The sequence below is a fragment of the Coturnix japonica genome, chromosome 2 (genome assembly GCF_054131305.1).
Source record: "Coturnix japonica strain WE chromosome 2, WE-NBRP24, whole genome shotgun sequence".
NCBI lineage: Eukaryota > Metazoa > Chordata > Aves > Galliformes > Phasianidae > Coturnix > Coturnix japonica.
In genome coordinates this window covers 30,544,190-30,572,004 of record NC_140664.1, presented here as the reverse complement: position 1 = coordinate 30,572,004, position 27,815 = coordinate 30,544,190, and the positions used below count along the sequence as shown (strand labels likewise).

At 40.7% G+C, this 27,815-nt stretch overlaps 1 protein-coding gene across 2 annotated transcripts in view; it reads right to left on the bottom strand.

The window, feature by feature from the left end:
- Window positions 1–23,364, bottom strand: part of CPA6 (carboxypeptidase A6) — a 78,161-nt gene extending 54,797 nt beyond the window's left edge. The window contains exon 1 of one of the 2 annotated variants that reach the window (XM_085539497.1): window positions 23,217–23,364. Coding sequence is in view for 1 of the 2 variants with exons in the window: in XM_015855679.3 (XP_015711165.2) it covers window positions 23,217–23,308 (92 nt within the window). In the remaining variant the exon portion in view is untranslated. The remainder of the gene's footprint in view (window positions 1–23,216) is intronic. The other variant, XM_015855679.3, reaches the window with a different exon arrangement.
- Between the last annotated feature and the right edge of the window lie 4,451 nt (window positions 23,365–27,815).

Below are 27,815 nucleotides of genomic sequence, written 5' to 3'. Positions count from 1 at the left end.
ATATTTTAGTGGCTATGGTATTATTTATTCTCTGAAGACAGTTCATGTAAGGCAGCTGCACCAACCATTAGAGCAATTATATTTTGCCATTGTCATAAGCTGCTCGAGAAATAATTTTTCTCCACTAGATTAATGCTGTGCTAGCACTCTACAAAATCACTTCTGACTTAAGGGAGTACTGTAGACATGTGCTACATAATTATGGAGGTAAAACCTCAGGACTTCTTCATGGTATAAATAGTTGCTTGAGTTGGATGGCTTAGAATCCTATAGAAAGTTCTGTGCCTCTTAGTTTGTGGGTATCATGGTCTAAAATGATGCCATAACAAGATTTCCATAGCAAAAAAAGTGTTAAGACTGGCTGTGGTTAAGTTAATAATGCTCAGTTTAACTGTGCCTATTAAGCCTCTTGTAATTTCAGTCCAAGTGAAAATTAGGCCAACTCAGCAGGGTTTCCCTAAGCAATACTGAAACACTCCTTCAAATTATAGCAGTCCTGTCAATGGAAAGTATCATTTTATTATATTGTGATAATATGCATATATATGGGAGGTGATCTTTGCAGGTATCTAACAAATGTTGCCCCTTTCTACTGGAACAACTTCATGAATAGACCTGCCACATTCTTTGTAAAAAAGACTACTGTTAGGTAAGTATCTTCACATAGCACTTCCTGAACATCTGCCTTTGCAATGGACCCAGGTCCACTCTGTATCATGCTAAACACCCTGCCCTACATAGTCAATAGTGACAGACTGGCATCTCAAAACTACTCAGACTACTAAAGATATGAACTACCCTCTGGAAGTCCACATTCTATCACCTACACAGTGAAAGAAACATTTGCAGAAGAACCCATATAATGTAGAACATAACCTAAGTAAGGTATTTTATATTCTCTTCCTCTGGCAGCTTTATCTTAAGGCTATCTGTTTCACTGCCTTTAAGGAAACCAAACATCCTGTTTTACCATTCCAGGGAAATGATTGCTCTGGGCATTTTATTTTGAGTTTGTCACCCTAACCTAACTGATACATTTTCTTGAATCTGCTGACTGGTTTTTCCTGCCATTCCTCAGTAGCACAAGGTATACTTGTATATATATATTTGTATATTTAGAAAAAAATGACCAATAAAAAAAGGATTAGCAGGCAATCTTGGTGAGGTCATTTGCCCAGCCAAAGCGAGGTTAAATACTTCACCAAGGAATAAATGCAATCCATATATTATGGCTGTGTTGTGAAGCTGATTTAACTTGGCAGTCTGTGTTTGTGACTATAATGAGAGAGATTTATACTGCATATTTAAACATTAAGGTATCTCATACAAACTCAGGACCAGCTTTTATTGTTTAAGTTAATACTTGTATTCAAGTCATAGGCGTTAGGTTGGCTTTCATAAAATCAAAATCTGGTCTTGAGTTTTAGTATCTGCTGACATCTGTGATGTGCAGATGTTAGTGCAGAATGTTTTCTGCAGGATGTTTATTGCCCTGCAATTTGTAAATCCATTATTGGTACTCATTTAAGACATATCTACCTTGTGCAGGCAAATAAATATGTCTGCATTACAGCCCTCGCAGAAACATTTTCAATTCTGATTGCATTGCTGTTTGCTTTTCCTGAAAGAAATCCTGATTGTAGGGTGAGTGTGATGCAATACTCAATGAATCATAAAATCATAGAATCACCAAGGTTGGAAAAGACCTAAAAGATCATCCAGTCCAATTGTTCACCTATTACCAATAGCTCCCACTAAACCATGTCCCTCAACACAACATCCAATCATTCCTTGAACACCCCCAGGGTCGGTGACTCCACCACCTCCCTGTGCAGTCCATTCCAGTGCCTGACCACCCTTTCTGAGAAGCAGTATTTCCTAATGTCCAGCCTGAATCTCCCCTGCCACAGCCTGGAGCCATTTCCTCTGGTCCTATCACTAATGACACAAGAGAAGAGGCCAACCCCCAGCTCACTACAACCTCCCTTCAGGAAGTTATAGAGAGCAACAAGGTCTCCCCTGAGCCTCCTCTTCTCCAGGCTGAACATTCCCAGCTCCTTCAGCCTCTCCTCATATGGCCTGTGCTCCAGACCCCTCACCAGCTTTGTTGCCCTTCTTTGAACATGTTCCAGGGCCTTGATGTCTTTCTTGCAGTGAGGGGCCCAAAGCTGGACACAGTACTCGAGGTGTGGCCTCAGCAGAGCTGAGTACAGGAAGCTACTCACCAAAAGGTTGTCCCTGTGCTACCAGGAGCATCACTGAACACACCGGAATAATAGAGCACACATGAAACCCCATTTGACAGTGATGATAATTTTGGCTGAGCAGCTAATGATGAAAGACCAGAAGTTTTCCCATCATGCATGGACAACAAATGAAATGAGAGGAGTCAGACCAGAGTTAATCACATCACAGGTGTGTCCCAAATACGGTAGGTTTTATGTATGCTTTTTATTTTGAGTTTTAGTTTGAAACGACTACTCAGTCAGCAAGAAATAAGGAATCATATTCTTCTGACTTATAAAAGAAGCTGTGGCAAGATTAGAGAACAATGGCAGAGTACAATATGAATGTTGGGAAAGGGTACAAACCACTTTGTACCGTGTTCCTAACAGAGCCACTAACTGTGCTTAACATGGCAATTATGTCTTTTATAGGATCTGTTAATACAGACATAAACTGCTTGCAGTGTGTGCTGCAATAAAGCTGTTTGGATGTGCCCATTTGCCAGTGTAAAAGGAAAACTCTACTTTTAGACCTCCTCATTGTTCACATTGAGCTCATCTAGCATGCTGATCTTGTGAAAATGTTGAAAAGCCTACCTTGTGTCTGCTAAATCTTTTTCAAGGTAAGGTCAAAGCATTACAAGCTGATCAGAAGAATAAACTACACAAGGATCTTATATCATCTGTTTTTAATGATCTCTTCAAAGAAATGGCAATTATGATGTTAGAAAATCTTACCAATACCAAAAATATTCAAAATAGCACCCGTATTAGTATCAATATTAAAATTAATAAATGCTAAATACATATTTAAAGTAATTGTATGGTGCTAGATTTCTTTTTAACACCCCTCAGGGTAACAGTGCACAGTGAAGGTGATTAATGTGAGGAGGCAGCAAATTAAAACACACCAAAATGATGTCAGGTAGAGGCTAAGGCAGCTCCTGCATAACAAGGGACGGCCAGTTTTGAAAGAAAAAAGAGAAAAGCAGTGGAAAATGATTTTGGTTTTGGAAATAGAAAGCTCTGAGTTAGTGTTTTAGCTTAAGAATTACAGTTTTGAACATTAGGAAACAGATAACGAATTACTGAAATACACGGAAAGAGTGGCCTAGGGAGGTGCTGGAGTCAGTGTCCCTGGAGAAGAAACATGTGGATGTGGCAGGGATGGGTTGGTGGTTGGACTGGATGAACCTAGTGGTCTTTTCCAACTTTAATGATTCCATGATTCCATGAAAAAATACAATTGGATCCAGTGAGATGGTCCAGCCCTGCCACTGATGGGCTACACTAAGCAGACTCAGACAGCCACGTTGTCCCACTCATCCTGACCACAGCCACTTTCCTGATGCCAACAGATGTTCAGTCATGGTGCCTTCTGCAGGACAGTTCCCTTTTCCTTTCCTGAGTATCATAAGTACTTTAATTTCCTTAAATACCTCATGATGTGCTTCAGTAAGTCATTCACAATATAATACACACACTGGTTGAGGCTGATAAGACCCTCTGGGTCCACCTCACCCAACCCTTGCTCCAGTAGGGACACCCAGAGCAGGGTGCCCAGGTACACATCCAGGCTTTGAGATTCTCTAACTGTCAGCCAAAATATGATTATTTTTTACCAAAACACTGCATAGAGAGCTCTATATGCTGGCCACTTGGTCCTGAGCATCAGCTGCACAGGAGCAGCGTGGAGATGCCGAAGCACTTTGAATTGCTGTCATGGAATCTGTTTGCTTGCTTTTTCAATAAACCATAAAACTGAAGTAATGTGGAAAATAGCATGTGGTGTATAATGGGAGGTTTTTCCTCTACCCTCAAGCAAGAAGCTGTGAGCAGTTGTGCTCAGCTTACTACATGGGAAGCTGCCAACCACAGACAAGTTTGTGTCTTCTCTTAGATCTTCAGCCCAACCTCAGTCACTCTGGCTGTTGGAACACTCAGGCTGTTGGAACATGCCTGGCATTTCTTAAGCCCACTCATGTTAATATGAATCAATTTTTAGAAACTTCAGAAGTGAAAGCTTGATAATAACCACTTTTGTTGGAGGAGAATTTCTATTTCTTGTTACTGATGCTTTCTGGTTTCCATAAAGAATGGATACAAATACAACTTCTGAAGTAAATTCAAGAGAAAAAAAAAGAAATAACACTGGAAGTTTATGCTTTGTTATTTTTGAGTTGTGTATGGTGTATATATAGAGGCCATCCATGGGGCTGATTCTTGCCTTGTGCACTTACCTACAGTTGTACCTCTCAGCAGGACCCAGCAAGGCAGTGACCAGTGAGCTGCGCTGTGAGGTGGTCACAGATCCAGACCCAAAGCGAGCACTCAGATCCCCCTGCTGCTGTTCCCCCAGCCATGCAAGCTATGTCTCATGGGGTGATTCTCCAAAGTCCTCTAGAAGTACTGCTCAAGTACACACAGGTGAATATTTTGTTTCTCCCATCATCTTTTTTATGGTAAGACAAATATTGTTCACTACATTTTGTTTGCTTCGATCAACTTACAGAAGGAACTGCATGAATGATCCTGAACTACTTCAGTATTAAGTCAGCCAGCTCATTTCAGATCTCTGAGGACAGTGACTTGAGGTGATGTGGCTATTATTGACATAACAGCACACAGATCCCAACAAAGAAATGGACTATGGCGCTGTTTTATATTAGCTAAGTTTGCTTCTATAGTTAAACTGACTGGGCCAAAAGCCAAAGAAGAGGAAGAAATTTGTTAGTTCAAATGCATTGCTGGTACAAAGCAGGCACTTTGGCTGCGTTCCTTTAAGGCAGCGACTTCTCTTTTAGGCAATAAAATCTGATTACAATGGGAAAATATTCTTCTGAAAAAGGAGAGCCAGGGGCTGAGTAAGGCTTTTAGAAAAAGTACAAAGAAAGGAACCGTGGATCACTCTGGACAGAAGCTATTACCCATTATACCCACAAATTACAAAGAAAAAAAAAGATAATCACAAATACAGCCATTTTATCTCATCCCCCAAGACATTTCAAGAGATTTCAGTCTCTCTATCAATGATAAACAATAGAGATTAAGAAAAAAGTTCACTGCAGGCATGCTATTTAGCAGCTGCAGTGCTTATTCTTTAGGCATGTATGCTGGCAGGAGGACAGAAGCTACATAAACCTTTCAATTCAGATGAAAAGTGCACTCCTGATGTGAACCTGAGTGTCCCACACCAACATGTGGGTCATGCTGCCAAGCAGCCTCAGGGTGCAGGTCACTCTATGGACCAGTCTCAGGGTGCATGACCTGGGATGAACATGAACTGAGAAAAGCAGTTAGAGTGCATGCCATGTACCCCAGCCTCTAGGGGTCAAATCAGTAAGAGCAATGCAAAACCTCGCCAAATGCATTTAAGTCAAAAATCAACACCTGCTGATCCACTCCCATAAGCATGCTTACATAGTATTGCTTTCTAGTACAGGAATGGTTAGACCTCTACAGTACAAACCTAACAGGACAGTTGTTTTGACCCAGCATGCTATATTTATCATAGCAAATGTAGTATAACAGTTGGGAACATTCCTTTTCCTACAGAACAACTCTTGATGATGGTGTGGGCACATAACCTACACTACTGCTTGTGGAAAACTTTTGTTCACCCAAACCCATGTCAGTAGCACATTAGCTATGAGTCTTCAGTTTTCTGGTGAGTGAAGTTTCCTCCTCACACTTTGTCATAATTGAGGTAACTCCTAATTTGTCATTAACTACCCAGTAAATTTATTTCCAGAGAAATAAGCCAATTCATTTAGCTTCCAGAAGTACATATACTTTTAATACTTACCACTGTGTCTTGTTCTTTTATTTTTTTCTTTAAAGTCAGTGAAAGCATGGAAAAACATGCAGGAATTTCTAATGCATTGAATGCCAATTTCATCCAAAAAGGGAGAGACCTTTGTTTTTACCAGGCCTACTTGACAGATGCTTTCTGCCTGCAGGGGCATTATGTTATACAAGTGTTGAGATCTGAGTGCTATCGAAGTGGGTACATGCTTAAATGTGTTAAATAGGCTTTTTCAATTCCACATTAGAGCCTCCTGTGAAATATTACAAATTTAAGCAAGTGCCAATGAATCTGAAGCACTTCTCTTCTAAACATCTCCATAAAATACTGTAATGATCTAGCTGTGGATTAGCATGGCTTTCTAAAGGTCTTTTGCAAAAACATATATTCTCTGTTCTTACAGATTTTAGAATCTCATGCCGTTAGCCCAAATTTCATAACTTAGTGCTTTAAAAGTTTAACTGCTGATTCTGATGCTTATAGCTTCTTTCCTCGTTGGTATTCATGTTTAGTTATTTCTGTGTAACACGTTAACATCAGCCATAAATTAGGAAGTGCTCTGGCCGAGCCAAAAGTGATAGATTTTATAAAGTGATTTGATAGATTTTAGAGGCCCTTTACATGCTTCAAGGTTTGCATTTCACATTTATTCTGAAGGTCAATTGTCAGCAGAATGAACTGTGTAACACAGAGGCTGTCAGTTCAGCAGATAAAGTGAGCAGATGCCTAATTCCCTCGGTAGATGATTATTGGGTGCTGTTTGTCCACAGGGAGCCTGTTAATCTGCCGGAGGTTGATAGAGTTTGCAGCAGCACTGAGTGCTATTACTGGTGCGGTGTTATTACTTTTCTAAATGACCATGCTATCACATGATCCTCTACCAGATAAGTACAGTATGTTACAGAAATGCATCAGATCCGTGCCTGTTTTAAGGAGCAGAGTAGGGTGGTTGCTCCCTTGCCATTAACCTCGCTGTCATTTCGGATTCCTGAAGCTGTACGTCTCCTTACTCATTCCGCACTTAATGAACAACACTTAGACCTTGCCTGTGGGTATCCTTAAAGAGCTGAGTAGCAGATGACTTCCCTTGTTCCACTGTTGTTTACAGTGAAAAAAAAGGGAAATTCTGTTTCTGTGGGACCCCTTTTGTTCCCCTTCCTTTTTATACCAATATTAGAAATTCAACTATTTTTGTGATTTTAAAACCATGTTAATAGCATACTTAGAAATAGAAGAGTAAATGTTTCTTTAAATTAGTTTGGGAAAGATTCAATCCATGTAGTCCACCACTGGTCTGAGGATTGTGTGCAGCAATGCTTTCTAAGTGAACACTAAATCAGAAGAGGAATGAAAGCATCCTTATCACAGAGGTAGGGAGAGCACTTCAGGAGTTAGAGGCCGGGGACTGGATTCAGCAGAAACAAAGGTGAAGAAGAAGGAAATGCACATTTAGACATGAAGATGTGGGCAGACAGACAGACAGAGGGACTGGCATAAAGGGGGAAGGTTTTTTATTCTGACATCAAATTCAACCTGTAAAAGTTAGAAGGTGTTTGTATGGAAACACTGGACTGTCACTCAGCATAACATATTGGTGTTGAATCATCTCCTGGGGGGAAGGAGAAGTCAGTGACACCTGTGATGAATAGTGCCAAGGGCCAGAGACAGAACCGACTGCAATCTCCTGCCCTGCTGCTTCCTGTTCTTCCTAAGTGCTGACTTCAGGTGTTGAAGCAGTCTCTGCAGACTGAGGGAAGTTTAAAAAACTCATGAGCAAAGAAAAATGAAAGTATCAGGCTTTCTATTTATCTACTGGTTTCGAGCACATAGGTTCACATAGGAGACCTGTTTTCCATCTAAGCAGGAAAAAAAGGTAAAGAAAAAAAAAAAAGAAAGAAGTAATTCTGAAGATCAGTACGAATATTTTTACTCCATGGGTCCTGAAGGCCCCACAATAGAATACACTTGAGCATTCAGCAGAGCTGCTATGTTTTATACATGCCCAAAGTGCCAGAGGTAGGGGCAGAAGTACTAGGATGCTGAAACCCACACACAAAAGGAATGGATTAAGACTGAGCTATCCTGATTCCTCTATTCCCTAGCTCATTTCAGCAGGAAAGTAACTTCCATATAGTTTTATGCTTTTCGTTGGGGTTTAACATCCAAGAAATAACATTAGAATTAGTTTTCTCCTTAAAAATGTCTTTCACTTACTTCTAAAAGCAATAAGGACCTTCTTTGCAGGACACCTTACATCAAGATACATGTAAACAGGGCTGTTTACAATCTGTATTTCAGATGACAATCCCAGTCTGATCATAGATCTCATTTTTATCTCCGGCAAAAAGAATTCCTCCAACTGAATTCCTCCAGTAACAAAATTCTGTATTCAAGGCCAAAATCAAACTAGAAAAAAGTATATGAAGTTCAGATTCAATTAGTAAAGTAAGTGACTGACAAGTTTCTGACCAATCATTGGATGATGGTTTTGTACAGATGGGAAATGTAATTTCTTCTTTTGAACGTCTGCATGTGTATGAGCTTTGGGTGATGCCCAGGAATATTCAAGATCGTAATTCTTGTAACACTGTAAATTTGTACCGGTCCATTGAAAACCAATGAAAAATGTATACTTATAGACTTAGAAGTGCTATACTCTAAGCTCTAAATATTACAACTGATCATGAAGTTTTACCTTTGTGGAGGTTGTCCAAGTGAGAAAAAAGAAAGGAATAAACCTACACATTAAATGTTAAAGCTACCACAACCAGGAACACATGGCAGTCCAGACAGCCCATCGCCAGCTAAAGCATGTGGCAAATTCAAAGGCCTAATTTAAAGCTGGCAATATAAACGTCTGCATAGGCTTCCAGAGAACCAGATGTCTCATGCCTGGAAGAGTCCCTTTACTGACTCGGCTTATGGGCCCTGTAATTGATATCCCAAAAGGGCAGCATAAAACGTTCATAATCCAGTATGAGGCATCGTGGTCACTGGCGTATCTAAGTGCTTTTACTATTTTTTGTTTAAACAAAAGTTGGAAAATCTTTCTTACCAACTTAAGAGGGAAAAAAAAAGTCCTTTTAAATAGTTCATCTTATTACTTCCAGTAGTTCTTTGGACTTCCATGGGCTCAGAATCTGTTGCCAATATAACTTAATTTATGGATAAACGTTTGTGAGACAGAGTACGGAGGTTTTAATTTAATTTGATATAGTCAGTTTATGGATAGACAGTACAAATATTTGTGTAGAAATGTGGAGTAAAGTTGGGGGATGCATTACAGTTTCCTCCACTGTGGAGAACTTCTTAATTTTTTGAAAACACAGCTTGCTTACTGCCATCTGTCCAAAAGCTGAACTTGCTGAGCCAAGTGACCTCAGATTCTTTCCCCAGCAACCCAATAGGTAAATCAAGAATCAAAAAGTAAGGCGGCCATAGCATTTCATCTAAAGCAACAACCAAGTTATAAGCTCGAAGAAAAGCTTTACTTGAAAAAAACTTTTATTTGAGTGGAGAATGAATGTACTGTGGTTTGGGCGTCCTTTCTATTACCAAGAAAAGAAATTCAATCTAGTTTTCATTAACTCTGATAAACAAATTTGTAGAGTTTTTATTAGACGGTAAGGTTTTTGTTTTCACCCAGGTAAAGCAAGGCTTACTGCTCTGAACTGAGATTTGTGAGAATGTCACCTATTTGACTGGTAATCGCTTTTCCCTCAAATTAAGAAACATTCATTTTTGGCTGGGTCCTGGTTTTATTGCTGTAACTCCATCAAAACTGTTCTGCAGCACCTTGGCTATCCTCCCAAGCTTCTAACTGGCAAAGCAGTGAATCTGTGTTTTTGCAGTTCAAAATGTGGTTACAAGTGAGTTATGGCTTGGAATATTCACGCCAAATGTGATGTGATAAAACATTTGGCTCTTCTTTCTGAAGAAGTCACAGAAGATGGTGAAGGGGCTACTTGGAAGGCTCACCCCACTGACAAGCTGCAATAAATCTCATTAAGCCATCAAGTACAAATCTTGTTGCTGGACTCCTGTGGCATCTCTGGTTAACAGTCGGATGTTACATGCAATCCTGACAGCCTACAGATGATTTCCTGAGACACACCTCTACATTTGTTTATCAAATGCTTATCGAAGAACATTTGCTGCACTGATTATTTGTTAAACATCAATCTGACATCTAGCTTACCCAAACCAAAAACAACCACCCCAAACAAATGTAGAGGTCTTCCATATTTGTTAAGTCTCACACTGCTACTGAAATACCAAACTCTCCATCTGAGATTTTACGTCATACATTTTATTTAGATCACTGCTGCACTCATAGAAGAAAATACTCCATGTTGCCTAAGTTAAACTCATGAAGCATGCAGCAAACATTCTGCATAACAGTGGGCAGACAGCAGATGCCTACAGCACTTTGCAATTGCCCTGGGAGTACAGTTTCTAAATCAGGTCAGATTTATTACTGTAATTTTCATCAGATACCTGATACAGTAAACGTTTCTAAAGATTTTATAGGTTTTATCTAGCAAAGACAGATTGTTTAGTCTACCTTACTGAATGACATCATGCTACTTATAGTTTCTGTATGAAAGACAGTTACCTTTGTGTATGTTGCTTTGACCTAACAGGTCTGGAGATATAGCTAATGCCTTTCCCATTTCAGAAATTTTATGCATAGATTTGTGTGAATGTATAAAAATACACATAATTTTTAATGAGAAAGGACATCGCTATCGACTTAAGATATGAGTAACCTTGGACTGAAATGAGTGGGATAGATAGTGTCTTTTTAGAGCTATTACTTCCGGCTTCCTTCTAACTTCCCTCTTAATCAATCATAAATTTAAACTCTCAGAAACTTACTAAAAACAAACAAACAAACAAGAGCATCCAAATAAAACAGGAGAATAGGGTATTCAGTTCTGATGGTGTCAGTAGAGTCTTGCGTTCACAGATCAACTACTCAGCCTTGCTCATAGCAATTCAGCACCTCAAGAAACAGAGCTTTATCTACTGATGCTTGATGGTAAATATCAGTTAATTTCATAATTGCAATTGAATTTCTTTCTTGCTATTATAATTTGCAAAAAATAATGAAATGCTAAAGAAAATGGCTAGCTTCTTAAACTTCACTCTTACAAGCAATTTTGTGCAGTACTTGTTGCCTTCTGTTGAACAGAAAATTGAAAGCATTCATAATAAGAAAAGTTTGTTAAGCTTACTTGCATCAGTATGATGCTATTTATCATCCTGACTGGATCTACTGTCCAAAAGAGCTGTGTTAGAGCTGAAACTACTGCTAGTTGATTAGACAGGAAACGCAAAACCGCTGAGACCTGGAGTTACCTGCTGAACCAGCATGTGGTGAAATACCAGTCCCTGCCAAAAACTGTTCTGCAGGCTGTCTGCAACAATGCATGAGGACAGTGAAGTAAAGGATTGGGGTGAGAACAGAAATAGGTGGGAGGGAGAGGAGCTGGCTTTAACACAGCAGGGTGTAATCACAGCTCGACACCTGCACAGCCAGCAAAAGGAAAGGTCCTTTGAAAATAACAACTGAGAAACTCTGTGCATAGGCCTTCTGTGAAATAACATTCAATATCATGTGAATAGCATTTGATGCCAAATGCTATATCCATCAGGGAGCTGTTACTTGCCAAGATTTGTTCCTCAAACAGCATTTTCACTAAAGTCTGCTTCTGCTGCTGTAACACCCAGCGACTGTATCACAGCGAGACTCTAATGTTCCCCATCTGAAATACCAGAAAGAGGAAAGGGAAAGAGGGAAAGACTCTGTCTATGTGATTCTGCTGAGGTTTTTGGTTTTTGTTATTTCTTGTGACAAAATAGGGTTTAGCTCAATTGGACTAAAATGGACAATAAAGCTAAGATTAAATTTTGCATGAAGAAAAATAACACTTAGTACGTACTAAGAACAACGTTTTGGAACTAGCGATGAATACTGAACACCCGCCACACTATTCTGTCCTAGAAGAGGCCAAAGGAGGGCTGCTGTGTTATGCCTGGAGGAGTGGGATTTACCAAAATTATAAACCAAACTATTTTTGGGGAGGAAATAAACACAGGCAGCGTATGCCCACCAAACACTAACATTAGAACCTAGATACACAGCTGTGTTTGGTTCTGCTGCTAGTAATTAAAAGAAAAAATCCAGCTAAAATCACATTCTGTGATTTTATGTGAATATACATTTACAATTTGTCTTTTTTTTTTTTTTTTTTTCTTACATTGTATACTGAGATAAATTTGTGGAATGAATTAATTTCCATTCAGAATTATTTCAGTGTATAAAGCTGTGATGTGGAACATATGTGCAAACTGAGCTACCCTTGATGTGTTGTACGAAATAGCACCACACAAATACAGAGCTGTATGAAACTATGAAATTGTTGGCTCAATTTTTCTGCAGCTTCTTTTGCTATACTTGTTATTCTATCCTCACCTAAGGCTTCATAGCAAATGGAGTTGCATGCTACATGCTATGGATAAGCTCCCAAAATCTTACACTGTGCAAGAAAGAGTACAACATATGACTTTGCACTTATATCAGAGTTTTGTTTTTTCCATCTGAAATGAAGTATATGCCTTTTTGTTGTATCACCATTTTTCTGTTTTAAAATAGATAATGGAGTGACCTAACACAAACATCAAGACATGCATCCAACAGGCAGCATTTCCTTTAGCAAGTCCCTGCCATAAGATAACTCCTGACAGTTTTTTCTTCCATCACACATGCCTTTACACTCCCCCTTCCCTGCATCAAGTAATAACCAGGCTTAAGAGAACAAAATCCCACAGGCTATGGGGACACAAGTCTTGAAAGCAGTGAAGCATGGTTGGTGTTCTTACATTTGAAGCAGATTTGCTTTATGAGTAAGATTTCACTGCTAAGAGCTAGCATTTGACTGCTCCTCAATGGATTCCAGCCTTCCTCTGACATTACTTCATGCTATGACATCTGGTATTTTATAGCCATGGAGTGTAAAAATAAATACTGGGTGTGTAATTTGATAACTTTAAAAATATTACCTTAAACTCACCCATTTATTTATTCTTGTAAGAAGCAATGTTCTTTATACAATGACTAATTTAAGAAATCCTTCTTTGTTTGCCTGAAGTTTGTGTTGTTTTTTTTTTCTCCTGAAAATGTAATATTTTCCAGTGGGGCAGATGGCCTGTTGGTTGCTAAATACACCCTAATAATTATGTTTTCCATTGGTCGCTGTGAACCTGGTCCTCTTAGTGAGATTTCTGTGTTCTCCTCTTGCATAAAGTCCCTTTGTGTGTGTGTGTCTGTGTTGTTTATGTATTTTAATAGAATGATTATTTAGCATTTTATTACCTAGCTATTAGCTACTTCATCGTTAAGACTGCATTTAACCAGCCTTAACAACATAACTGAAATCTGTTAGATCCTCTGCAACTACAATAAACCTTTAAAATGTTGATTACCCTCGGGTAAACTCATGTCACAATATATACTCCCAAAGATTAGGCTTCTTTATACTTGTACTTCCTAGTTTTTACTGAGCTGTTCTCTTCAACCATACAAGAGGATGCTCTTCTTACCATCTGCTCTTCCCCCGAGTATAGCTGTGCAGCCTGCAGCCCCTTAACTGGCATGACTTGCTGCAGGCTCTGCGAGCAAACACCTTCTAATTCACAGACCACCCCTGGTACAGTTGCCGTATGTAAAAGCCCACCAGCATTTTTTCAGCAGAGATAACGGACTTTGAATTAAAAAAAAACCAACATGGAAAGATCAAATTTCATAGAGCACGATGTGGATTAGTTGTCCTCTGTAATTCTTTAGTCGGAGCTGTTTGGTGGCAATGTCCTACAAACTGGTAGGACAGCTCTGGCTGCAGGTCACCTCAGATCTCAGTTTCACTCAACAGAAGTAAAATATCAAGCCTCCTTGTCCCCTTTTGCCCATGATTACACAAGGAAGCTTGTATAGCACCTGGAGAGGATGCCCCTCATGAAGGGAGACATGAGGACTTCTCATCTTGGACACCAGTCTCCCCTGATTCCTTACCTGGTAGGAAACTAGTTTTACTTCGCTTTTGCATTATCTTCCAGAGACTTAAGCTGATTTGTCTTTCTCTTATTTTATGCTTCTTCCCACCTGTGTGTGACATGCACCAGTCATTACAGATAGTTCTGTACTTTCGTCAGGCAGTGGCTACCTTTGCTATCATACTTTTCATGTACCTTTTAGTCCATCATTTTTCATATGGTGAAGAAGTTCCAGTTACCTTATGGAAAAGAGAGGACAGGTCCAATGAAGCTAGAATGGCCACGGGAAACAGAACACACAGGTGGGCTGCACAGAACTAGTATAGGAACTAAGTACATGTAAGAGAGATCTTGCATCTCAAACTGGAACACCAATGGTCCTAAAGTCTCCAGTTCTGTGACACCCACAAATCAGTTTCTGAACTGTAAAATCATTGGAACTCACCAGGCACCTATTTCCAAGTTTATGTATATTTTTGGCAGGAGGGACTTGATGCAAGGCTTTCTAACTACATGCATCATAGACAGAAATACATACTAAAGCTCCTTGGCCTGTCTTCGCCAAATTGGAGCCTGAGATATCCATGTCATTTTCCAGTCTGCCCACATCCACTTGGGATGACCAAATCAGAGCCTTTTTCAGGTGTCTGTCTGACAAGGATTGATGATGTTGACTGGGCAGTCTGATCTTGTGGGTGGTAACCCTATCCATGCTAGAAGGGTTGCAATAAGGTGATTGTTAAGGTCCCTTCCAACCCAAGCCATTCTATGATGACTTGGTGGGGTTTCTCTGAACAATGTGTAGCCTAAGCTAAGATCTGCAGAGAAGCCCTTGTTTTCCTGTGCTTCCCACTACTTGTAGCTGCTGTGGTGGGAGAACCACAGCTTATGATGACATGCGGAAAGGAAACAACTCCTGCAGTAGTGTTCAAAATCTGCCTAATAATTACATATTTTGCTGCAGTTACAGTTCTAGGCCAGGCCTCAGAAAATACAAAACATATCACAACTTATTTTTATGCTGTTGGATAGTGAATGTAAAAGCCTCTACCCTTTGTACCCCAGTGCTTTGATTTCCTTTGATGCTTTATTGATTAGACCACGATTTAAAAATTGCACTAAAATTGCTTTTAGTAAAACAAAAGAACGAGCTCAGCTGAGCAGACCGAAGGTGAAACCGTTCAATTTTTACAAGAAGACAAATTACTTACATTTTATGTTCCATTAACTACGTGTCCCATTTGTATTTTACGTAGCCACTATCACAGGCAGATGGATCAGAGATCCAGTCTGCTGATAATGGAGCAGAATACAGACGTGTCCTTGTGCCACAGGATGTCCTTAAGCTGTGTACTGCCGGCAAAGATGCTAGCTCATGCTGTTGCATCACGAGGCTTATTAGCTGGGACTTGGCACTGTGCTTACATGGTGATTCTTGTTATTTGGTACAAATTTTAGGCAGAGTATGTTCTTGGCTGCCTCTTCTGAACAGCACAAGTGAACCTGAAGTTTATTTCCCTGCTGAAAGCTCGCTGTGACAAAAATGCCAGAGCCCCTAATAAAAAATCCCCATTTAAATGTCTGCCCTGTTTTCTTGAGAAATACTTGCAGTCTGTCTAACATTAACCAGTTTAATGAATATAGAGGTTATTTTTCTGTGGACACTATTATGTCAGACTTGACTGTGACATAAAGGACTTAGAGGTTAGGATGGAATGATGAAGCCCCTTTGGTTCAAAATATTCTATGTGACTATGGCAAGTACAAAGCTTAATGTTTTATTTAGTTTTTGCACTTTTAAGAAGAAGCTTATTTGAAAATAAGCATCCCATTATACTCTCCACGAGCCTTAAACACTCGCTTAGGATTGTTCCACAGACATCAGTGCAGAGGGAAATCACTCTGTTGGAATCGCTCTGGAAGCCACATTATACTGTCTTAAAACCATGCAGTTCTTGAAGTCTACACCTTGAATTAGCTGGGTTCAGAGGACCCTCTCCTGTGCATTTGTTCACAGGGAGTCTTAAACCCCTAACCCAGCTGGGAACAGAAAAAACACCACTTGTCACTCCTTTGGGCCAGTGTTAACACTCCAAAGGCTCAAGAGCAGCCAGATCACAAACTGACAAGTTTAGTCCAGGTAAAAAAAAAGAAGAAATAAAATGGAGAAAAAATACATTTTTTTTGGTCTTTTTGCTCCTGGAATTTGGTCACTATTGGCAGAGGAGTGCTAGTGCCAGAACAGAGACTCAGGCTGCACATCTGGAGCAACAGAAATATAGCTGGCTATTCTGGCAGCAGCCTACCCTTAGTGGGCGCAGGGGCTTGGCTATGTCTTCAACCTGCAGCCTTAGAGTAGCATCTGGTGATAATCTCAGTAGGAGAAGAGTCACATAAATCAAAGGGCACCAGTTTTTCATCAGGCCTGCTAAATTCATTTCTCCCAGCTGTCCTCAAGACCTGTCTTTCTTTTAAGGTTCCATCCCATACTTGACTTTTCTAATCAAACATCTGACTTCAAGGAATTAATCTGTTCATTTATTTCAGTAAAGTTAACACTTTCAATGCCTTGGAAGAAAAAGAAGGAAACGGCCAAAATACTTCTATAGTTTTATCATGTGTGATGTCTCTCAAAGCAAATGCAAATAGAAAGTGTGTTATGTTGCTTTGTACTTAAAACATACCACCTTTCTGCTGCTTACCTGAGCCTTTCAGACCTGTAAGATATTGTAATCACAAATTACTATATGAATGCAACATTAAAATAAAATAAAATAAAATAAAATAAAATAAAATAAAATAAAATAAAATAAAATAAAATAAAATAAAATAAAATAAATGCCTTTTTTCAGCTTCTACTCTGGGCTGAACACACCAAGAGTTCTCAGCTGTTCCTCATATACATTGCCCTCCAGACTCTTCCCCACATCTGCAGCCCTCCTTCAGATGCTCTCCAATAGTTATGTCTTTTTTGTACCGGAGTGCCCAAACCTGTACCCAGTGGTTCAGGTGAAACTGCTTTAGGACAGCATAGAGGGGGACAGTGCCAACTCTCAGCCAGCTAGCAAAGCCACGGCTATATCTAAGCAATCTAGAGCATCTCCTCCTCAGCAGCTGCAGCTGTGCTCACTGCCTGGTAACTGTAACGTGTGTCTTTTCTTTCAATACATGCACTCAGGAGTCTCGCTGTTCCCTGGGGAAGAGTGCCCTGCTAGGACTTGCATCCCAGTGCACTCAGCCTGGCAGCAAAGCTGTGGGCAGATGGAGCAGCTCTGTTCTTTCTGCCAGCCCCAGGGAGCAGCACCCAGCAGCTGGGCAGCCCTGCTCCTCTTTGGTCATGCACAGTGCCTTTCTGTTCCAAAAGAAAGAAATGAGGTCCTTGGCCCTCCTTTTCAATTGGCAGTGTTAGAAATTCTTAGAAAGAAAGGGATATATTGTCTTCATCTGTTTGTTTCTCTGAATTTTAATTCGGAGTACTTTGGCTCACCTACCCTCAGGTGCCTGGCACAAAAGGCTGTTCCAGAGTTTTCATTGCCGATTCCTTCCTTACAATCTGTATCTCTTTATCATTCTGACCTGATACGCTGAATACAAATCAGAGAGCAAAATCAGTGCAGGTTTTGCTCTAATACCAATATCAAACTAGAACCACATCTTTTTACTCAATCGTGTCAACAGGAATTTCATAAATCAGAATCAAAATGGACTGAAAAAAATACAGGACTGGGATTGTGGCCAGGATTTTGTTGCCTATAGACCTGTTCTGCAAATCCAAGACCAGCAAAAGTCCCTTTAAATTCTATGAGATTTGTCTGCAGTGGGGTTTTTGGAAAGAGTCTGGTGTGTAGCTATAGTTATCATTTCTTATTTTGCAACCAGACTTGCTGATCATTGTAAATGGAACAGAGAGCACAGGATTTACTGAAAAATTTCTTCATGAAAAATAATACTGATAGCATAAATATGTAAGCTAGTTGGGCAGAGGACAGTAGCACTATAGTTTGTTTTATTTCTTTTGAAGTAGAGGGTCAAACGGCAGAGAAATTCATCATATCTCCTACTGTTCGTGCTGCCTGAACAGTAAAAATACTGAATGGTGAACTACGTTGACTGTTTTTCGTTTTTGCTGCTGTATGAATACTCACAGCAGGGTTTGCTTACAGACTGATGAACAGACTCCCACTATATGGTCTCAATCTCAACTTCTTTCTTGACTCTTGTGAATGTTATAAACACAGTGCATCTCCCCAATTAGTATGTTTTACAATGGAAGATGGAGTACAATTCCTTTTATGCATTCAGAGGTAAAATTAAGGGGAAAAGATAAGTGAAAGACAGTTCTGTGAAACAGATGATAGTTTACCTCCTGGAGATAGTGAGAAATGATTAATGATGGCCATTCCTCTTCAACTGCATAGAACAATAAACGTTTCCTATGGTGTTCTGACCATGTAAGGCTGTTTCAGATGTACAGATCACACTTTTACACATTATAGAATTTCAGGAGACCTTGAGCTCCTGTTTATTTTGCAGAGTGGGAAACAGTCCTATATAACGTACTAAACTGGAGTTTCCTGCAAAGTGTTAGCAATGTATTCTTATATTCTAGCTTCTTAGCTTCGTTTTTTCATATTTCTTCCTTCCAGAACCTTGATTTTCCTTCTAGGAGTGCAAGTTAATTTCACCATCTTTCATGTAGGTGGTTCACTTACCTTGGATTCCATTTTTTAATAAAAAAAATAAAATAAAATAGCTTGTACATTATTTTTGTTGCATCTGAGCCTGGCTAAGTGCTTTTGAAAGTCCTATATTGAACATTCCTGGCTAAGAATCATTTTGAGAACCCTATGACTGTCTCCAGAAGAGTGAATACACGGCAGCAGCAAATGGGAGTGAGTATGGTATACAAGTGGGAGCACTGAGGTTCATTGAAACTCATACCAGTAGCAACTGAGACACTTCACCTTTCTTGTTTATCATAAGGAGGGTAGGGAGGCTATAAAAGGTAGATTTAAAATGCCTGGTCTTATAGGAAAAAAAAGGTATAAAACCTTGGCAGTATTCTCTTTTTCCTTTAGGAGAACATAAATGATGATGTACTGGGGGAATATCAGGTGATGAGAAAACAGAAAAACTAAAGTTGTGGTCTTGGGGAAAGAATGGATATAGAGGTGCCTGAGTTTTCATGGATTTCACTGTTCTGGGCTCTTTTTGGCAATTACTGGTGCTTTCATTACCAAATCAGTAGTTATCTGATAAGAGGATACTTAAAATTGTGCATGATACTGGAGTGTTCATAGCTTCTCACCTTACAGAAGGTCCCTGATATCATCCAGAGAAGAAGTATGTGTGATTTTCATCCCAAAGAATATGGTTAACTACAATACAATGCTGCTGGTGTGCTTTCCAAATGCTTTTTTTTTTGCCAGTTGCATGTATGACCTTTTACTTTGACTTGGAAGTAGGAAAGGAGACTGAAGTAGAAGGAAAGAACATTTATTATACAGCAAAGCAGAACCTTTATTTTTTTTTAATATTTGGAAAAATCTGCAGGAGGGAACAGCACGGGAGGAGCTCCTTTCCACTTCTCAATTCCCTCAGCAGCTAGTTTTCATCACATTCCCACGTGTTTTTTCCATGAGACAGAACAATTGCCAGCTATTGTGTGTAAGGTAATGTGGGATCAGAGACACTTAACTATGGTATGCTGGGATGTTAATGGGCATTAAAATATCTGAAATCTGCTGAAGCACAGATATCAAATTTGAGAGCATTATCTGCATGACCAGTTGGCTTATGCAGGTTTGGGGATGTGATGTTCAGTAGTTGCAGTATGCTACTACTAATATTGGCTTCCGGAACATATTGTTACTCTTTTCTGTTTATTATCCACCCAAACTGACTTCCAGATTTTCTTGCACAGTTGTTACACAATAGGAATGAATCATAGCCTTCACCTGACCAAAAGAATTGGTATTATCTGCTGCATTGTAACACATGTAAGCCCAACATTTTGGAAGAGTTAACATCTCAACACAATATTTAAAATAACCCCAAAATCTCCAGTCAAAACCTAAGAGAGGAATTGGCCAAGTTTTATTTTTTTTTCCAGCCTTTACCTGCATTCTGTTATTGGAAGTGCTTCTGATTAAGCAGAAACAAGGGGCATATGCCCAGCCACAACCTATAGGGTGATGGGAGACGAGCTGCAGTAAAAGGAATGTAATAGTGAATTCTAAAAACAAATGAGAAAGGTGCCTTTTTCCCTAAGCAATCTTGACTTTTTAATGGAAAACCATCTCTTCCATAGAATACCTGAGAGGCGGAAGATTGTTGCACTTGGTACTAAAGAAATGAATAAATAAATAAAAATCTGTCTGCTTCAGTAACCTGCTCTTCTTAATTGTTAGAAGGCCCAAAGAAGAACAGCAACAAAGCAGAAGTGGTATGATATTACCAGTAAGTACTCTTCCATACCACACTAAGTGGTATGATATTACCAGTAAGTACACTCATTGATCTCCTGGCCTGGATGTCATTTCAGAGGTACCCTGCATAACTCTCAGTAGATCTTTCTTCCATGGATCAGTCAAGCTCCCTTAAATCCTTGTAAACATTTCACATCCCTCAGCAGTTGTGGAACTCTCACCCTAGTAGGATAAAGAAACTTCTTTTCAACCCGATTCTTACTGTATTCATTTTATGCCTCTGACTTCTTGTAACTTAAAGACAGAGAGAACCACTAATCACTGGTCTCTATTCAACACTTATATCTGGCTTGCTCTGAACATAGTTTGGAGGATCTGGCTGGAGAAACAGGTGGAATATCAATCTTCTTAAGGTCAGAGTTCTCATCTAAAGAACTACAATGCTCTGTGCCTCCTAGTGCTGCTCTGAGTTTATGAGAAGTGTTTTCCACTAACGTTTTTATTCTTTTCTTCCATACTTTTGCCCTAATTATAGTTATGACCTCCTCCTATATGGTACAGCTTCTGACACAAAACTCTAGCACAGAAAGAATTCAGATGGTTGGGACACTCTAATGATGAACATTAGACAACTAAGTTTATCTCCTGATTGCCTTTCCTGAAATAAACTTACCAATCTATTTTTCCTTTTGGGTAATGACCAGGCTCAGCAGCAATGGCTGTTTACAGTCATGCAACTGTTGAGGTCATTATTCAACTGTTTACAGTCATGGAGGAAACTGCACAGTTGCACACACAGAAGAAATGAAATGATTCTGCCCAAGACCCTGAGCTATGAAGGACAAGATATCTGGAATTCTACATTAACACTCATCCTGCTTCATATTGATTTTTCTTCATTTTTACTGACACGGAGAATTCCGGAATGGTAGAAATTGAGAAGAGCAGTAAAGTCCTACCAGGCTATTTTTTTCAAATTTGTTTTGAACGTTTGTTCTGGTCACAAACAGGACCACGTAATCAACAAGACTTGTAAATACATCTCAGCTGCCTACTATAACCGCCTATTGACCAAGAGTTTTTATAATGAATTTTGGTCTTTTATTTCCAGGAGTGATTTTTGTTGTGCTTCTCCAAATTCTGGAAACTGATGGGAAGTTTCATTTTTCTCTGCAAGACTCTCTGTGAAGGCTACAAAAACGGGGATCATTGAATCATAGAACAGAACAGAAATCATAGGAACATAGAATGGTCTGGGTTGAAAACGACCACCATGATCATTTAGTTTCAATCCCCCTGCTGTGTGCAGGGTCACCAACCCCCAGACCAGGCTGCCCAGAGCCACATCCAGCCTGGCCTTGAATGCCTCCAGGGATGGGGCATCCACAACCTCTTGCACAATCCATTCCAGTGCATCACCACCCTCTGTATTAAAAACTTCCTCCTAATATCCAACCTAAACCTCCCCTGTCTCAGTTTAAAGCCATTCCCCCTTGTCCTATCACTATCCAAAGTAATCAACAAGCAACTAATATTCAGAAAAACTTATGTCCAGGACTGGGAGTTTGTTACTCATCTCAGTGTAATCTGCAAAAGAAATGAACACAAACTTCAAAGAAAAGGGGGAAAAAGAAAAAGTGTCTTATTGAGCCCTTATTGGGCTCCATAGATAAGAACATTGATGTTGCTGCACAGGTCTTTTGACAGGACCTTGGCTTTGGAGAGGTGTTTCATTTTCTATCCTGTTCTTTTCCAGCACTGGCAGGAGGGCTCCTGATTGTGGTGCCTGGTTTGATTCCGTATAGAGGTACATACTAGCACTGGGAAACCAAATGGAGATGGTGACAGCTGTTGGTGGCTCAACCACTGCTGTGTGAAATAAGAATCTGGGGGGAATGGTTTAATGTTGCATTAGCAAGTCCATGAAGCTCAGCTAATTTGCTTGTTTGTGTGCGTCAAACTTTGTTTTAGCGGTGGAATCCACACACCTTTAATTAAGTAAAAAGAATAAAGCTCCTCCTTCACAGTGATGTTTGCTTATCCCAAGGAATCTGCTCATCAGTTTGGAGTTTTATACCGTATGAGGAGAGATGCCATTGGCTTCTCATGGTCCTCAGTGTGGCTGCTCTTTTATTTCCATCATAAATCTCTGCAGACACAATTTCATTAACTACTTGCTAAAAGGAAAGTCTCTAAACCAGGTGGGAAACACGACACACTAAAGATGAGCAATGATTTAACAGTTTTCATTGTACTCCTAAGTTCCATCTCTCTAACACAAACCTGGATTTTAAATGACAAAAATAAGCCTCCTTTGAAGTACATGACGGAATGGCAGGAAGGTTAACCAAATTCCTGTGCTGCCTGCGCTTTTTATGGCTCAAACCTGAGCACGCTTTAAGAAGTTCCGCTTCTTCAAAACACAACTTTAAGTCCCACTAAGCGTGTTCCCCAAAGGCAAATACAAACCTCCTGAGCACGCCGATTTTTTTCCCCCCTAAAGAACGGCAGTTTCTGCCAGGACAGAAACTTTTTTTGTCCGTCTTTCCGCGCAGCATCCTCGCACGGATGCCTCACAGCACCCAGCATCGGTGCACGCCGCGCTCGACGGCAGCGAGGAGCGGCCAGCTGGAGGGCGAACCCTCGTCCGCGGGGTGCGAGCGGGGTCGGACGGTGAGATGCGGAGGGGAGCGGGACACTTACCCGGCGTAGCGGGGGCGGCGGGGCGGCAGCGCAGCCTGGAGGCAGAGCAGACAAAGGGGCAGGAGCGCGGCGGGGCGCGGGCTGAGCGGCATGGTGCGGGCAGTGCGCCCTCCCTGCCCGGCGGCCGCCGTTCCGCGCTCACAAAGCCGGCGCGGAGGCGTGGGCCGGGGAGGAGCGGAGCGGGGCGGGCGGAGGTGTCGCAGCCGGTCGGCAGCCGGGGGAGGACGACGGTGGGGCAGGGGGACGGGGTGGGGGGTGGGGGCGAGCGGGTGGCACGGCTCTGCCGGGGTGATGCGGGGGGATGGTGGATACAGGTGCGCGGCGAGGAGCCCCGCCGTGCCTCGGGGACTCCCCGTGAGTTGGGCGTCGGGGGAAAGAGCGTGATGGGAGTTAGCATGGGTGGTGGAGAAGGAGCCTTAGGCACCGCGAAGGGGGGAGAAGGTGGGATGTCCAGTGACAGCACTGCCGAGAGCCTTGGGCTCGAGCAGTGGGATGGAGAAGAGAGACTGTTGGGGTCAAATAAATAAATAAATAAATAAAATAAAACCCCTTTTGTTTTTATTTCATTGAATCATAGAATGGTTTGGGTTGGAAGGGACCTTCAAGATCATGTAGTTCCAGCCCCCTGCTAAAGGCAGGGACACATCCCTCTAGACCAAGCTGCTGAAAGCCCCATTCATCCTGAATGCTTCCAGGAGGGGACATCCACAACCCCACTGGACGACCTGTGCCTCCTCATATTCTTCTTTTTTTTCCTCCTCATATTCTTCTTTCTCCTTCTTCTTTTTATTCTGATGACTGTGGTTTTGCTCTTTCTTTTCTACACTGCTAAGAGTGAAAGACCCACCCGACTCTGGGTTACTAGAGCACTGGGAATAGCAAAGAAAATGGGGAGAGTTGTATTGCAAATAAATGTGGTTTATAGAATTCACGTGGATCAGTTGTTAAAATAAAAAGTAGATGAAGTTGTAGTGCCAATGAGGAATACTGATAGCTCCTTTAGTACTTCACTGTTGACTTTGCGCTTCAAATGTGCTTCAGAATTGACTGATCCTTTGCCTCTAAGAGACAAACAGAGAGTGGTCTGCAGACAAATGAAAGCAGCTGACATTCGAACATGTGTGAGAACTCCCGTAAATCCTTGTTAATGCTTCAGGCACAGGGAGCTGTTTGGAAAGGTCTGTATTAAACCACACACACTTTGTGCTCTGTGGCTGAAAAGTGAATGAACATTTTCCTTTGTCTCTCTCCATGTAGCACCAAATCTGATGAGAACTGTGTGATGGGGTCTGGAGATGGAAAAGACCTGGTCCAGGACATGACCACCCCATTCTGCTTGGTTACTAGAGCTTTCTCCCTTGAACTCATCTTAAAATCTCAACTTTGTTTCTGATGGAGATACATGGAGGTGAATTTGTGTATCTGTGCCAGGACACAGATGTGTGTTCAGCAAGGGATGTAGTATGGCTGTTGTTGAGAACGCTTTCCATTTCCTACGGGGAAAAATATAAAATAAATCAACACACTTCTGCAAATCTTCAGTCCTGGAGTAAATTCAGTTCTAACTTTATAGACATGTATTTAATATACAATCCCATGTTCAGAGGTGACTTCAGAGGCCTAGTAAGCTGTCATTGGGTTGAATAAGGGATATAAGTGTGTGATACTGAAGCCAAAAGTACTACTTTTTTTTTTTTTTTTTTTTTTTTTTTTTTTTTTTTTTTCCACTTGTTATTCCTGGTTACTTTTCTCATTATGTATCATTGCTGCACCTGAAGTGCATCAGGTAATGTGTTGATTTATTAAAATGCAGTTTGGCTTTTGTTCTAAAGTATTTGCTTTAGGGATGAAAATTTGGCTTCGTTTGAGCTAGAGAGAATTTTACTTTTGGCTTCTGTTTGTAAAATGGCTTGGCTATTCTAAAATGTTTGCTTTTAAGATGGAATCCTGGCTTCATTGGAGTTAAGAATAATTTTAATATGGGTTTCTGTGGCTCTAGACTTAAATCTTACCTTTCTGCAACATTCCCTAGCAGTAAAATGCAGGAAAATATGAGAGAGAGTTCAAGCACCAAAACTGAATAGTAAAGACAAATAGCAGCATGTGGAATAACACTCAAAAGAAGGCATTGCTATCTTCCTGAACATGCAATTCTTCTGCCTGTTTAAAATGAATTTTAAATTACATCTTTAGGATTGCAGAGAAGCTGGAGAGACAATCAGAAATAGTTTTCACAGAGACTGGAATAGTGAGGGGTACATGGATCCCTTGGTCCCACTTTAGTCCATCAGTTTAAGTCATAGTGGGTGACTGAGCAGGCTGAAAGGAGAGCTGGAACTGCATTGAACTGGCAGCTAGGAAAGGACTGAAATGCTCCAGACAAGCCTGGAAGTTATGCATGTGGTAACACATCTGGAAAGATGGGGCTATAAAACTTCAACCCAGTTAAGCAAAGAATTTTGGAGGAAGAAAGTCAGAGGTGGAAAGAGGAATTGCCATCATCAGGTTAATGGTGTGCAGCTTTGACTTGAAGGTGTTGAGAGCTTGTGCAGGTAGCCAGAGAAAGACTGGGATGTAATTTCCCTCTTTATGAATCAAAAGGTGGGGTTTCACAGAGCATCCCACACCTTACAGAGCACAGGCTGCAGAAACAGAAGCAATCCTAGATGGAATCTTACAGGGGGTGGTGAAGAAGAGGAACAGGCTGCCCAGAGAAGCTGTGGAAGTCCCACCCCTGGTGGTGTTCAAGGTCAGTTCGGGGCACCTGATCTAGTGCCTGATTTAGTGGGTGCCAGCCCTTCCTACGGAAGAAGTTTGGAACTAGATGATCTTTGAGATCCTTTCCAACCCAAGCCATTCTATGATTCTGTGGAGTGAAAACAAGAAAATCTTCACAAAGAGAGAGTGCACAGGCAGCCTACCCTTGGTACTTAAGCTTGAGAACATGCCTTTTATTGAGAAGTCTGTAATTGCACAAAAGAACTGAAAAAGGGAAACAGTTTCTTACAAACATTGTTTATACCTTTGAGTCCTTCCAAGTCTCACCTCTATGAGAAGGTTTATATTGCCAGAATAAATGATCCTTGCTTTGTCTGTTAGAGCCATAATGGTACAGAAACAGGAGGTTAAACAAGTCTTATGTCATTCTAATTCAAATCACACTGGTTAATACTAAGCTGGACTAAGTGTGTTCACGCTGGGTTCTGCACTGCTATAACAAGTTTTACAAAATTGAAGTTGATGGAGTACAATGTCTTTTTAATGAACTGTTCTCTGTTTCCTTTAACTCACACTGAGACTTCGATGCCTGAAGGATAGTGAGAGAGGCTCTTCTGGTTCTGAGCTAGGTTGGGTTTGGAGTCTGAAAGAACAACGGAATATATACATGAAGGTCATGGTTGAGTTAACTTTGTGTAGTCAAGAGTGTTACTGTAGCTGATAGCCTGAGAAGGTAGCACTGCTTAGGGCTGATTATCCAGGTTGTGCTGAGCTTTGTACTGTCAGGAACAGGTGGCACTGCTACCTGAGCCAGCATAAATTTAGTTGGGCTTCTAGGGACCACAGTGGCAAGATACATAAGGTGTTCTCTTCCTTAAGTTCCTTCAACCTCCTGTTCAGCCTAACACAGATTTGTGTTCATCATAGGTCTGCTGACAGCTGGTGCTGGGGAAGGTGCCACCATCACTTTGCCATTGCTGTGGTCTAAGACCTGATGCCATAGGAAGGAAGGAATGATCAGCTGGTTTTATAATAATGGAACAGTGCTGAGCATTGCCTTGGAGTGTATTCAAATGTAATCAGCTTTCTAAAATGAATTACAAGTGTCCTTATAACAGATTAATTTTGCAGTTAAGATTCTTGACACTGCAGCTTACATGAGGGTGCTGCATTATTGTAACCAAGTCCTTTCATTTGTGTGAAAAGCACTGAAATGTTACAAAACAATTCTCAAAATTTTTCATTTGAAATATTTCCACCTTTTCTTCTGCTGTTATTCTGTTCTACAGAAGGATAGAGACACAGTTTAGCTATTCTTTTCCATTTTGTGGAAATGAAAGACATTTAAATCTGGGTACACTTTAGAAAAAATAAAGGAAATCAGATGCATAACATGCAAATCATCAAGATATCAGTGCCCATGGGGGTCTTTAGAAACAATTCTGGTAGGTAATATTTGATGACAGTATTGCATAACCTGAGGAGCTTTGTTCCTCAGCATGTTTTAGTCTTGGAAATAATTACAGAATCAATCATAGAATCATAGAATGCTCTGGGTTGGAAAGGACCACAATGATCATCTAGTTTCAATCCCCCTGCTGTGGGCAGGGTCACCAACCACTAGACCAGGCTGCCCAGAGCCACATCCAGCCTGGCCTTGAATGCCTCCAGGGATGGGGCATCCACAACCTCCCTGGGTATGCTTGTATTCATAGCTTTCTACACAAATATGAAATTCCTTTTAAAAACAATCTTAAAACAAGTATAAAAACAAGGGAGGGAGAGCAATGTGTATAACTGGATAAACAAATTGCAGTGTGACTGTATGTAGACTTTGTATCAGTGTCTCTTTACTCTTGGTAGAGAGATACATCTTCAAGC